This window comes from Bombus huntii, chromosome 1 (genome assembly GCF_024542735.1).
Source record: "Bombus huntii isolate Logan2020A chromosome 1, iyBomHunt1.1, whole genome shotgun sequence".
Taxonomy (NCBI): Eukaryota; Metazoa; Arthropoda; class Insecta; order Hymenoptera; family Apidae; genus Bombus; species Bombus huntii.
In genome coordinates, this window is record NC_066238.1 from 14,409,384 (window position 1) to 14,424,409 (window position 15,026).

At 47.1% G+C, this 15,026-nt stretch overlaps 1 protein-coding gene across 11 annotated transcripts in view; it reads right to left on the bottom strand.

Annotated features, from left to right (window-relative positions):
- The window catches only part of LOC126869923 (potassium voltage-gated channel protein Shaker), a 200,209-nt gene that overhangs the window by 110,723 nt on the left and 74,460 nt on the right, over nucleotides 1–15,026 (bottom strand). The window contains exons 1-2 of one of the 11 annotated variants that reach the window (XM_050627228.1): nucleotides 5,303–5,422; nucleotides 3,287–3,376 (exon numbers count right to left, since the gene is read on the bottom strand). The exons of 8 other annotated variants lie outside the window; for them this stretch is intronic. In XM_050627228.1, coding sequence (XP_050483185.1) covers nucleotides 3,287–3,312 — 26 coding nt within the window. In that variant the 5' untranslated portion in view covers nucleotides 3,313–3,376; nucleotides 5,303–5,422. Of the gene's footprint in view, nucleotides 1–3,286; nucleotides 3,377–5,151; nucleotides 5,168–5,302; nucleotides 5,423–12,940; nucleotides 13,248–15,026 lie in introns of those variants that run through there. 2 more of the 11 variants (XM_050627210.1, XM_050627176.1) reach the window with 2 other exon arrangements.

Genomic DNA, 15,026 nt, shown 5'->3' on the forward strand with positions numbered 1-15,026 from the left:
GCACTGCTCCAATCTTTCGGTCTCCTACAAACGAGACGACTCGGTTGGTCAACGAGTGGACGAAGTTCTACGACGAACCAGGCTCGCGATCGAAAATGATTACGTAAGTTCGTTAATCGCGCGACAAACGGCCGATACTTCGTTCGTAGCGATTTGGTTGAACTTAATTCTTGATGAGTCGCGGCATCTCATCGCCGAGCGAAATTCCTCAAAACGGACCAGGAGGATCAGGTTATCGTTCGATGTATCTTTGTTATCTTTGCACCGTGGCAAAGAAACATTCGAAATATACATCGCGATAAGCGAAATGTCTTTGTAATTGGACTACGCTCGTGAAGAAAATTAGTTTCGGACGAACGACCGAGACTATCGTAAGCGAGCGACTATGCTCGGATTGTCTGCGAAAAAATAGTGTTTCGCTAAAAGCGTTTACCCGTCGGCTAATTGCAAGCACGCAATCGATGTTCCGAATTAGAAGTACGAAAATAGAATCTGTGTATTCGTGCAGAACACGGGAATCGCGTTATCGTAGGTCGATGTACTCGTCTTAATTTCAGTTACGAGGCTCGATTCACAAAACGCTGTCGATAACCTTGAACGCCTGCGAAGAACGTAATCTGAGGAAAATCGTTTCTCCAATGCCGATATTCGATCCCTTTGAAGAGCGAAAGCTGCTACGGTGAACGAACAGCACCGTTGCAAAACAATGGACAAATTTCGAGCAACCAGACGGTAAACGGTGCGCGAGCGCGACGCGACGACTCCGGAAAAATGTACAGTTTCCTCGATGGCTGGTTGAGCAACAAAAGAATCAAACGACCGTTCACCGCGTTAGCTGGCTGCAGCTCACAGCGCGCATCAGCCTTCGCTTACAAAGGGAAAAAGAATCGTCGTGCCGACCATTGAAATTACGCCAGGCACTGTATACAATTTACGTCGGATAGCGATAATTAACGCGTTGTTACCTTCCGCGTTTCCTCTATACAATTGCTTCTTCTTAATTTACACCGATCACCTAGCTTCATCTGTCACGTCGAAAGTTGAAATTGGAATGGAAAAAATATTTCCTTAACTCATGCAATTTTAACGCCAATCGCTTATTTCCATTTTGATCGATCGAAGATCCACGCATTTTTTGTACGGACTGCGATCGAGATGTACGTACGTTCGAGCGATTAATTTCCGCCAAACGTTCATATGCAAAAGTTTCCAATCACCTGGTCGAACCGTCAAGAATTATGAAACAGCGTTGGTGTAACTGGAACGATTGATAGCTTGGTAAGCCAGGTCCTGTCGTATTTGCCGGCGACACGTGCGGCTGTACGAGACAAATTCCTGTACGCGTTACCCCTTGCTGTGCGAGGTGATATTTCAGCGGGCTCTGATCGCATGCCAAGAACAGGCGTTTCGAAGGCGGCAAAACAAAGGCTCGCGAGGAAAACGAGACAGCGATCGAAGACGAGTGTAAGAAAGAAGACGCGATTAAACAACGACAGTTTACACCGATAAACTGGATTCGTGCTCGTTTTGGCAGCGAACTGCGATTAAAAGGAAACGATGGAATGGGCGATGAACGGCGGCACGTGTAACCCGAATTTAACTCGAGGAAAAAGAGAAGAAGACGCGTTTCCAAATTTATTCCGCGATCCCTTGCAATCGATAACGAATGCAACATAAACGTTTCTCGTATATCAAATTCTGGCCTATTTACGATCTGCAGCGACTTAAGAACTTGAACTAGTTAATCTTACTGTGGAATATGTACGATTGCTGATAACTATATGAATTTGGACCTCAACCAAACGTACAAAGTTCTGTTTGCACGCGGCGCTGATTCGCAAACGAATTAGCGATGCCTTTCTCGCCAGAATAACGCGAAACTCGCGTGGATCGTTTCGTCTCAACCTAAAGGAGACGACGTGGCAACAAGACAACTTTCAAGGTCGTGCGAAAGTTGCACGAGTTTGTTAAAAAAAAAAAAAAAAAAAAGGCAAAAGTTACAGCAACAACGATAATCCGATATTCAGTAGATATTGCTCTGTCACGTGTACTGTTATTCACCGATCTGAATTCGCAATTCCCAGTGAAATATATACAGAATATCGCTCGAACCTTATCGATCTTCACACACGATTTACCTAACGAAACGATTAAACCAAACGATAAAGGTACAACTAAATGCGAGAAGAAATTGCTGAAAGATAACGGTGCAAAGATCGCTTGGATTTGACAGTTACGAACGTGACGACGTGCGACGTAAACGACGATATATGGCTTACCGATAAATCGACGCAGGCAATATGCCTCTGCGTGAAAAGAAATAAGGCGACGTGACGTACAAATGACTAAACATGGAAAAGATTCGATCGCTTAACAAATCATACGAGCATCGTGAACGTTCTTCGTCTTGGCGTTATTAGGTCGCGAGCGAGTGCATTTGAAATTCAAATGTAGAAAGTTAGGGGAGTGTCAGCGGACACGCGGCAAACAATTTCCTCAGACGTTATGCAACATTTAACGGCGCAGGGAATTTCGCAAACGGCGCGCCAATTACCCTTCAATTTTTTTAAATCTTTCGTTCCCTTCGTTGTCCTACAGGACACGTATCCTCCGGCAGTTGCGTAATTCCGACGATACGCCGCTTCGTCGACAGTCATCGGGTTCAAGCAGAAAGAATTTTCGCTTTCGCAAGCTTCGCCATTCCCTTTGTCTCTGACTGTCGCGGGTCGTTCGTTGCACGCGCGTCTCGATCGAGCAATTTCTGCCTCTTGCCAGAGATTGCTGTAGGTTGGATGGATGAATTTTAATTAACAGGAACGACCGCAGAGGAATGCAGAATCATCGGTCATTCGATTCGCGGGTAACGCGTTGCACGAGATTCTTGTCGTAAGGAACGCGATCCACTGACCATAGCAAGTTGGTTCACGCATGTTTCAGATATCTGGCCGCTTCTACCTGCAGCCTTTCGAGACGTGGTCGATGACGTTTATAACGCGAAGCTTCGTGGTAGTTGGATCAACGGCCAAAACAACAGAAACACCAAACAAACATACAAACGTGTAGACAAACGAACGGGCAGACGTACGAATGGACGGACAGACAGATGTACGACACAAACACAGAGAAGCCTGGCGGATCGGAGAGCTCCGATTAAATTGGCGACAGTGAGGGTATTACAGCGCTGGCGATAAAACAGATAGGAGGGAAAGGCAGAGGCAAGGTAAAGGGGTACACGTAGGATGTTGTGCGTGACAGTGCGTTCGTTGGGAGACTATGGTGGACTCACCCGCCAGCAACCAGGATCATCTGCATGTTGCATGGAGGCGGCCTCTTTGTCGCTTTTTCGCAGAGGGGGCAGTCCGCAGCGGTGAGTCCTCTAGTTTCGCATGCGGTGACAGAATATAGCTATAGAGTGGTAACTAGAGACAAACAGACGGACGGAAAAAGAAAAGAAAGTCGATGTCCTGCTTAAAGTATCCGATCTCTTATCGTGTTGCGCGCGATGCATCTCCGTGTCCATCGATGGGACAGCGTGGCGCTCGCGGCCATCAAAAATTCACGGTTGTCGGCGAGATCTTGTGAAACCGAGGAGACAACGTTTACGGAAAGTTTGAAAGCACCGCGGTTACCGTCCCTTGATCTATTTAGTCATTTCTCGCGGGAGAACGCCGCCGAGATTCTCCAACTTTCGCCAACTTCCAAGCCATCGTATATTTTAAGCAGGGATAGAAAAGGAAAGAAAGATAGACAAGTATGGAGAAAAAAGTTGAGAAATACTCGCTAAAATATATATATATATATATATATATATATATATATATATATATATACATAGATATATACGTATATGATACACATACTCTTATATATATTATATATTATATATTATATTAGGCTGGCAACTAAGTGATTGCGGATTTTGCCATTAGGTGGTAATAACAAAATCCGAAATCACTTAGTTGCCAGCCCAATATGTATACAAATATATAATACATAAATATATATATATATATGTATATGTATATGTATATAGGTATATACGGTCTAAGATAGTGGCGAGAGAAAGATATCGAGAGCAATGGAAATGGAAAGAAGTGAAAGTAAACGAGAAACTCTCTACGTAGAGTAATAATTACGTGTGAAGGGATGGTCGTGTCGGTTGTTCCGTGACGGATCAACCTTGAAACCAGAGGCTCGTTGGCCGTCCTCGCGAGTCAACGAGGAAATCGTTCAGAAATGTTGCCAACAAAGTTCTTTCGTCGACGAGATCGACCGTGCACCGAAATAAATACGGCGCGAAACTTTCGCCATTTTTCGTAGAACGAAGCTCGTTTGAGAAACGAAGACCGAGAACCAGATTCGCGGTAACCTTTCGATAAAAGACCGTTTACAGCGAAACGGTAATTCGAGCTAACGGCACAGGAACGCGAAACCCGAATCCGCCGTTATCTTGAAATAACGTTTTTTTCACGGCTCGTTGGTGTCGATACGCGTGCTACGGTCTTCCCACTTCGTCTAACTGTTTCCTTAAAACTTTCAACGATCCGGAAGGTTTACGTATTAATCCTCGATCGAAACGTTTTCGAACGACATGGTTTCATGTTCCAGATTCTCCGTGTTGTGTTTACCGTGCTGTTTATTTATCGCCGGACAAACAGAAATTCCGTTAATTGTACAGGTAGATGCGATCATTTTCCACGCGCTGTTAAATTAGTTCCTGTCACTGGACGAAATAAACTCCAGTAACAGAGGCAACGCGATAAAACAGAGTTTTCGAATAATAAAAGTGCCGTGGTTCGATTAATGCAGCTGGTAAGCCAAGAAGAAGGAAATCGTCCAGGTAAAAGATGCTTGAACAGTGATGTGGAAAGAGAGTTTGCAAGGATAAAGGAAAAGACGATAGAGCACAAGTAGGATCTCGAGATCTTACGTAAAGGTAGCCTGAGCGATTTCTCGTTGCACTCGCGCGACGACCAACGACGAAAGGCTTTCAAATTGACTCGGAACGATCCTTCTGTGTGTAACTATATGCTTCGTGTCACGCAGTGCACGCGCGTGGATGTGTGCCTGTACGTGTGTAAATGTGTGTGTGTGTGTGTGTGTGTAAACGCGTAACAGCGTAAAGTAGATAGATAGAGAAGAGAAAAGTACAGTGGCTAACTGGCGATGGCCCAGCAGATCGCCGTGGCAGCCCGCACTATTGTACCTTCCCGCATGTTGCGTTTATTACCACGAACCCCCGTGTGTCCCACGCACGTCCTAGGACAGCCGGTGGTGTGTGTGTTATGTGTGTGCCACTTACGAATATTCTTCAACCACTGTCACACCGTACACTGCCGCACAACGGTCACGAATGGCCCGACGACGATGTTCGATAACGCGCGATCCTTTGGCCTGTTCATCGTCGGCGACCAGGCACAACGTTCATTATGCCGCGACAGGCGAGTCCACAAGATCCACAGAGTCGTTCGTACGGTGGAAACGGTCGGTCTATCGGTTTCAGAGAACTCGTGGCTCGTTTGCTCGATACACGATGGAGTTTCGAGACGAAGGATGGCAAAGGACGCGAGGAGTGAAGAAGCAGGTTGCGAGAAAGAATGACCGTGACTGTCGTCGGTCGTGTTCACTGGCACACGCGTCGGTGGTCGCCACGCAGTCGCGAAACACGGCGGTCCTGTTTCAACGAAAGTGCGAGCGGAACGCGAAAACTCGGCGAGACTGTGGCCGCCGCGCCGTGTCTCTGTGTGTATCGAGCCGAGCGGCGCAATCACTGTTCCCCGCGTCAGCTGATCGGCGACCGACCATCAGCTTCGCACCGCGTTCTCCGCGCCAGCGAACGGATCGTTTCAACGCGGCGTATCGCGCGCGCTTCGAACTTTCTCCAGCAACACACGCACGCACCACCGCTGCACCACGTTTCAACCAGCGTCCCAGCACCACGGGAACAATTGTTTGGCAGCGTAACCTGACCAACGAGCAGCGACAAAGTGGGAGAAAAACGGTTTCAGTGGATATCGAACCGCGGCGGCATCGTCGGCCAGTCCGTTCGTTTCGTCGCGCTAGACGAGTCCACCTCGACCAAGGACGTTCCAGGAAATTCGAACGCGGTCGTGCAAGGCATTCTCAAGGACGGCGAAAGCATTCGAAGACGTTGGCGACTGACAGCGGGTAGTCGGCGAGGGGTGAACCGTACGGCGGAAGGATGGCATGGGCGAAGGCAAGGGAGCTGCAAAACACCGATAAAGCGCACCGTCACGCAATCATTTAATTTAATCGCGTCCTGGACACGAGTTCGCCTCGTGTAACCGTGTTCGCTTCGTCCTCGTCCTCGATTTCGTCCACTATCCGCTCGGTCGGGTTAACGAACACCGCGAAACCACCGCCTTCTCGATCGAAATTTAAAGCGGAGGGAAATACGGAAAGAAGGCGAACGCGATCCGATGGAAAAAGTGGAAGGGGCGAACAGAGAGAAGGGGCAAGGGCAAAAAGGAACGGACACAAAAACATTTGGCAAGCGCTGGTCACATTCTCCACCGAGAAAACCACTGCCACGCGGTCTGTCGATTCGATTAGCTCCGTTAAACCGTGTTTTTCGCTGTTTCAACACCCGCGAAATTTTCTCGCCTGCTTCCCCCTTGCCCTTCGCCCCCACCCCTTCCCCGTTAGTTTTCCACGAGTCGAACGAAGCACGCTGACGCTCAGACGAAAAACGCCAAGGTACGTTGGCGTCCGAGTGCAGTGTAGGTCACAGCGTGGCGTCACGCGTTCTCTTAATTTGTCCGCGCGAACGCTAGACGGGTCCACTTTGGCGCGTGATCCTGGCCAATCTGGAAAATCGTGGAAATCGGGTCGAACGGTAGCGATAAAGTGTCGCGGCCACCAATATCGTCGAGGTAAGTGTAGGCGTCGCGAGAACACTGACGAAGGTTTGTCGGCACCGAGCCGAGCTGACAACAAAGGGAGGGCAGGAGGGTAGAAACGTGGACGCGCGACACGGAACACAGGTGACACAGGACAAACAGGGAAACGTAAGAGGAAGAAGAGGAGGGACGGTAGAAGCAGCGGACCGTAGAGTATTCGAGCACCGCGAGACACCACACACTGGCGCACACAGAGAGACGGTTGCTTCGACGACAACGACAACGACGACGACGACGCGACGCGACGACCTGTAGGCAAATTCACCTCGAACAACCACGTTTCCCCGCGTTTCGTAGGTTTCTGAATCGTCGAGCCGGACGTGCGTGTCGCGAGACCCTCGTAGATACCAGAAAAGGATGAAACGACCGACAGGGTAGGGGTGAAGGGGTAGGGATTGAGGGGCGGGCGGGAGATGGGAAAGGGAGGGAGAACAGCGGGAAGATGGTATAAGCCGAGGAGTACGAAAGGAACAACCACGGAGGATGGAGGAATGGAAACGGTGGTGGAAAGATGGTGGAACGACGGAAAGCAGTAGCTGGAAGAAGCAGCTGCAATGAGAAAGAGAAAACGGTGAAGAAGCGCGTGAAAAGTGGCGGAACTACGAGGAAGGATGACCGCAGGCGTTTAAGCGGCTATGAGAGGTTCGCGTACGAGAGACAGTCCCGCGCCTCCGTCGAGTTAAAACGGTGAGGTGTTTGTGCGTTTACGGGTACGGACAGACAGAGAGACGTAGTAGGTTGGACCTGGTGGGACAGGGCGGTAAAGGACGGTGGAGGTGCCAGGCTTGCTGCTTGGAACCGCCGTGGCGCGGCGGCGTTGCACGGCGGCGCCACCGCCGCTGCAAAATCTCTCCCTCACGTTTCGCTTTCCTCGCCCCTGCCTCTATCCTATGTTTCTCTGGCTCTATCTTTCAGCCGCCCTATGCCTCCTCGCTATTCTCGCTATTTTCATCTCTCTCCCTCTCTCTATTTTTCTCTGTTCACCATGCGTTCGTAGTTTTCGAGCAGCGTCTTTGTTACGACGATAGTTGCGTCTCGCTCGGTCGTACGGTCAGCTTCCAAAGAGCAAGCGAAGAGAAGTACGAAATGGAGAAGGGTGGGGTTTAGTTGGGCGTGCAACGTGTGGCTGTTGGCGTTCGCGGCACACGCTCACGCTCGATCCCCGTTACGCTCGTAGTCGCTGATTCGTGGCTGTGTTTGAGACCGGGTTTCACCGCGTTTGTATATGCCGAAACGGGTTCGTGCGCACCCGTGGGTGCGCGTGAATGTATGAACGGCGAGGTAGAATGTACGGCCGCGCGCTCACCGTCCCACCCAACCGGCCACCCACTCGACCATCTATCCACCTCGTCCCCGCCACACCGCCTCCGCTGCTGCTCGTGCGTGGAGTTCCAAAGTCGATATCTAGCCACACCGGCGACTCCAGTATTATCCTCGAACACTTCCCAACCGCCCTTCAGGATTTCCGAGTGTCTTGCCACGATTTATTCCGTCGCAATAGCCTTATTTGCTTCGGCCTCTCGATCAAGCGACGCGACACGACGTGACGCAACGCCACAGGGTCAGCCCGCTGCGCGAAACGGACCAATCCTCCCTTCGACGGGATGAAGGGATTTGGAAGGTCGCGCGGCGCTACGGCCAACGCGCAATGAATGGATCGTAAGAAGCAACGGTAGCAGTGTAGCCTTCGTGCAAAATGGTTGCTCCGTGCAATCCACTAGCGACGATACGGAGAACTTAGTCAGAATTCTGCCCGGAGGAGACGCCCGGCAGTTCTCGTAAATCTTCGCTGTCTTACGCATTTTCACATCGATCGCCGAAAAGGACTCGAAAGTCGTGCGAGAAGGAGGCAGTTGAGAAAGTTCGACTGGATAAAAGCATCGGAAGTTTCGATAAGCTACTCGTTCAGAGACCATACTTCTTTCTTCGTGTCGTGTGCTATTTTCAATTCGAATGAGCAGCTGCAAATGTAATTTTTGCGACGCCTTGCGATACAATCGACGAACAGAACGTCGAAAACACGTAATCCGTCTGCTAGGCCCGCGACAAGCTTTGTTTGATAATGTAGAGACGAAAAGAGATAAATCTTGAAATCTGGCGTACGACTGAATATACGTAGAATTCGTAATACGTGGCGACGATTTACTATTTCGCGATAAGCTTGGTCGTTGGGAAGTCGATAATGCAGGAATGACGATATATGGCGATCGATAACGAATAATCAAACGTTTGCCTGTTACGTTTCTCGTTGTTTATTTGACTCGATAGATTCGGTCAAAGCCCCGATGCTCTTCAGACGCAATTGCTTTGCCAACTTTATCGCGAGAATCGTAAGTTTGCCAAGCGCCAAACAACACGTTAAACGACCTCGAATTTCGGAACGATAATTTCTTTTCGCCATCGAAAAGATGGGAGAAAGTTTTCTAACCATTTGATTTAACTCTCAATCTGCCAAATAACGACTTGTGATCGACTGAATAGATATCAGGCTGAATATTATTCGTATGAGCGGCGGTAACTCCTTGCGAAAGGACGTGACCACGCGATCGTTATGCACGCGTCGCAACTATTCGATATTACTTTCTCGATTGAACCTTAAACGAGGGTACTTTGCGCGAGCGCTGAAGGATGCGACGGTTCGATACGTACGGGCGTAGCAATTTCCCCTCGAATAAACGTTACTCGTTAAAGTGGCGTTCTTTAAAAAATTACGTGACAACGCGATCAACTGTCAAACCATCCCAATTATCTTACTTTGTTTCGTTTCTGTTTTTCTCTTTCTCGCTGAATAAATCGAACGATCGAGATCGATATGGTGGTCGAAACGAGTCGACTGAAAAGATCGACACACACCCGCGGAAAAAATATGCACGTTCATCTTGGAGATGGCGCATAATGTATAGATCGGTGCGTCGAAATCTTCGATATCGATGATAACAGGTTCGAACTAGCGTCGGCCACGAGGGAATCTAGGACACGTGAAAATCTTTTATCTGCACTGACCCAGACCTAATTCAGGATCCACGGTAATCAGAGCCCTGCACACGCCGGGTTGGTTCGATAGCGCGGTTTAACGCTAACAGCCCTCTCATCTAGTTCACGGCAGTGATCGATATCTGACTAATCGACAGCTACCAAATCGTTTCTATCATCCTGACCGATGAACTAGCGGCAATTTTCGAGCCCGCTGGCAGTTGCATCCTCGCCACGACCTACACTCTACACTAACGCATGTCGTAATTCCCAACGCAGCTGACCGTGATATCGTTTGACCTAATCGAGTGATCTCGATGCGCGTCAAGCTTGCCTTACAAAGTCCAATGATTAACGACGTTCCACAAGACGTGTAGCCTGTTCGGATAAAAATCTGCCTCCCCTTTCTTTCCTTTCTGTCTCTCCAGTGAGGCGAATAGAATCCGTTGAAAAAGAAATAAGTGTTTTCTTCCTTGAATTATCAGGACTCTCGAAGACCTCGATCCGATCTTCCTCGCGGAAGCCTTTAATGGAAGGTTGAGCCGCCCTTTAATTAAAATCAGACAAAGCACGAAGAAAAAGGTCAGATAGCGCGCAATGATTAACGAATTTTCTAAGGGTCCTGACGATCTTGCAACGATAGCGTCGTAGACAACGAACGTGGAAATTGATTGAGACGCCGCCTGGCGAGAAGCTCCTGAACTGGCACATTCGACCTGAGAGCTCGTGAGCTCTGATTCAAGAAAGCTTTCGTATCATTCGTCGATACCTGCATTACCAACCTGACGTTGAATTCAAGCAGTTTCGGCAAGAACGTGCGACGCGAATCCGCTGTGCTTGGATATAAGCTTTCTCGCATCGTTTGGTATCTTTTATCGCATATTGTGATCGATCAGAGAATCGACAGACTACGAGTACAACACAAGCGTCGTAATTCTTCTGCGGAAGATAAACGTATCTACATCTATTCCAAAGTTACCATTTTTATCGATTGATACAACTCGTGTTAAAGCGATACGATACGATATGATTACATTACTCGGTCAAAATGATTCTTTCTAGCTACAGTCGACTACCAATGAAGTTTGCAATAGAAATAACTTACGAAATAACCGATTACTCAAATCAAGGACTACTTATAATTGATACAGATTTTCCAAATGAGAAACTACTCGCAATCGATGTTTAATTACCGATACAGAATTCTAAACGACGAGCAACAGCTACGTTCTGGACGAATGCTTCAATCGATTTACAACGATAGAAAAATGATACAAATTAAAAGTGACAAAAGAAGGAATTTTCATCGATATTTTCGGTTTCTTCTTCTTTCATTTAAAACTTAGACGAAGCGTTCGTTATAATCTTCCTCGGAAGATAACACGCGCGTAAACCGCGACGACGAGTATTTGCACACCGATTGCTCGGTGGCATTGTCAATTTGGTCGAGTTTCTTTCGAACGATAAAGTGACACTGATTGGTATATGTTGCTATAGAAAGGTTCACGGCCGCGGTTTACAAGCAGAAGCCCTGGACAACGCGATTCATAGTTTTCCGATGCAATAAAATTCCAGCTTTGCGCAAACTGAAAATAGTGAGCGTCTAATAGAGCGTACAAGGCAAGGGGAAGATAAAGTCGGACAGCGCGCAGCATTAAATTGTCACCGCTTTTTGCGTCGAGGCAACTGATTACGATGGTTGCCCTGTCCACCCGGAAGTATCACCAACGAGAACATTAATCTCTCGATCCACATCGTCATCTTCTGCGGCTCATTCGAATTTTCCCAGTAGTTGCTGTTTGGTAAGACATCGCGTAAAAGTTTTTCGTGCAAACAGCATCTTGCCTCAGAGCCTAGATTAAGAGAGGAATCCTTAGAAACACACCGCCAAATGTACTTCTTCGCCGGAATAAATGCAAACTGTAATTAACCTGTTTACCTACAGTCGCTACTTAACCCTTTGCGATTTGATTTACTTCGATACGATCTGGCCGGACAAATAACTTGCTCGTACTACTTTCTGTTTCCTCGTTCACGCTAATATTATACATATTAATAATATGACCGCGTACCTCGAGTCTCCCATTGTTAACCGCGGTCCAACAATACGTTATTGTCCTTGCCCAGCCAATAACCGTGACACGTGCCATTACGAGGAAAGTAGTTACGGTCGTTCGTGTCAGACGCAAGACCAACGAGATTACAGCGATATTTGGTGGCGGCCGGTGACAGAAAGTAGTTTCGCCCGGTTATGGTCAGACCATGCGCGCAGTAACATTCCCTCATCCAAGTACAATGCGAAACAAGAGGCAACGGTTCGCAGATTTTTACAGCGTCGTTCTGTTTACGACGAAAGGCAGGTTAATAAGAGGGAAAGCTAATTAACCCAGGGAATAAACAATAATAAAGGCGCGTAACCAGCGAGCAGATTCGAGTGAAATCGAAAGTAGTCAGACCGCAAAAGGTTAATCTACTCGAATGACGAGACGCCAATCCGGTGCAGCCCATTTCGAGAAATAAGTACATTTGTCCGCGGATCGTAACTGGACGACGGTCGCACGGGACCGCGTCGACTTACGTTCTCGGTTTTAAATCGTACGAAATTCGATCGTCGCTCGCCAATGCTCGCCGCTTAATAAAGAAAAACGTCTGGTGTCGTTTCATTCGATTACGACAGCACGAACCAGAAAATCCAATTTCAATGTCCAATATTTCCATTTCGATTATCGGCTACCATCTAATCTGCATTTTCGTCTGCGTTTTCGTGCAGAGTTGGATCCAGCCAACTCTTTCTTTTTCCACGTCGGAGCATTCGCTTTAAGACTCTGCACTTTCGCCGATGCTTCGCTAATGATCTCGATTTCGATCAATTTACGATCGAAAATACATCAAGGTCAAGGACTCTTAGGGATCGAAATACGTCGCGGAAAAAGAAAAAATAGAGTCATAGGAACAGAGCTGGTTGATGTTACATGTAACTAACTCTCGACCATGTGGAATTCTAGCCGATATTAGCTGGTGTGTAAAACTACAAGAACGATACTTACAAGTGTAATGTGCTGGCGATGACAACTGTTACAACCAGAGAATATGGCAGGCAGAGGGAACAAATTCCGATAGATCGTAGAACGATGTTGGTAAATATGAACAAAACCATAGAATGTAAAACGAGGAGTCCCAGACCCATATCACACTAGCGACACATCGTCGCAACACAAAAATCCGCTGTTATGCTCGGAGCTCGCAATCTGTTAAGCACATTTCTGTTTCTTTCTTTTCTTTTTTTTTCTTCTTCTTCTTCTTCTTCCTCCTTCGTTAAGAGTAAAAATCGCCGATCGAAATTAAAGATTCATACAGTCGGAATGGCAACGATTTTTAATTCGAAAATGCGAGACTCGATTCCCGGGCAAAATGACTCGAAAGATTATTCGAGTGTACGATCGCTTGATTCGATTTAACAGTTCGACGAATCTGTTCGAATTAAAAGTTAACACTAAGTGAAGCGCGAATATCGTTGCAAACTGTTTCACGAATCTTGCGCGTGCTGTCAGTTCCTCTCTACGTACATGATATTGCGTTGGCAACTAAGTGATTGCGGGTTTTGTCAATACCACCTAATGACAAAATCCGCCAACCCAATAATTCTATTTTGCCGCATAATTTTCTGCCCATTTTCATTGCGCCATAACTTTACCGTGTGCGACGAGGATCGAAATTTCGTCCGATGTAAATAAATTTTTCGAGAAGACTTTCGCAAAAATGCGCTCATACGCCAAGTCTGGCAAAATCGGTCGGACAGGGATGGAAACGAAATATCACGGCCGCGGGCGCATTCTTTTCATATTTAAACTAATAAACCTGCCATGGAGAGAGAGCGTGTAATTTCTGAAGCGCGGCGAGCTCCGATGCATAAACGCGCGTCACGAACGCGATCGTGAAATTCGCGAAAGACTCATGGTACACGCGAACAGAGACTGATGTTCACCAACGACGGTCTGAAGCCGTGCATACGACTAATCGCTAACTATCGTGCCAGCATTGGCTCGAGATAGCGTTAGCCTGTTCAATGCTACGTCGCTGTATCTTCAGTGACGTAACAATACTACTGACGATTGATTACATATTCCTTATGCGTGCAGCATAGATTCGAACGCGGTTAATTACAATAACAGAGAACACATTTGTTCCGGTAAAATAGATCAAACGATAATTTTTTCCATAAATGTGATAAACATTGGATGCAACGACGAACTAAACCGAGACGACGAATTCGGAGAAAATGTGGTACAGTATCAAGTGACACGTGTGGTACGACGATCGAAGACAAACATAGATCGATGAGAATTTGTTCTTTTCGTAAATATAGGACGATCTTTTGTTGCAGTTGTTGGCTGGAAATGGCGAAAGAAAGAAGGGGCGACTGTAGGAAAGAATGACGAGCCTGGCCCGAAGGCAATAGTTTACAACACAAACGCTTAAAAGGCTTCAGAAAGCTTGTAACCACTGAGAAGAAATACCACGAGTGAATGAAGGATCGTGTTAAAAAAATGGGCTTGTGGAAACGTGTTAGGTAACGCCAAATTAGATCTCGCCTTGACTCGAAATTAGCACCAATTACGATGGGCCACGGGACGCCAGGAATGCGCTATAAATGCAGAAAAATGGCCGAATGAATCTCACAATGATACCATTTTAGGTAATCTTCTGCCACATTTGTAAAGCCAAGGCATACAAAGCACACGAGTTTCAATATTCTTCGTCAACTACTCGGCTTTCAAAGGAGGGCCAAAGACGATTGAACGTTTTCAAGTCACATAATGACAGTATGTCCTTCACATACACTCAGCTCTGATACTTCTTGCTATCTCTCTATCGTTATATCTTGCTATCGTTAACGATAGAACCGAATGTATTTGAACGACACAATCCAGATCTTACCATCAATTGATACATTTCGTAAATGATAGCACCGTAATTAACATTTTACCGACCGATAGCCGATTAACCGGTTTTTGTTACCGACGCTTATCGACCGATATCCTATTAATCAGGTTTTTGTTGCCGACAATCTTTCTCATTATTCGAGCAGAAATTTGTTATTTAGTACTAAGGTACCTTGCTCAGTTGCGTTGC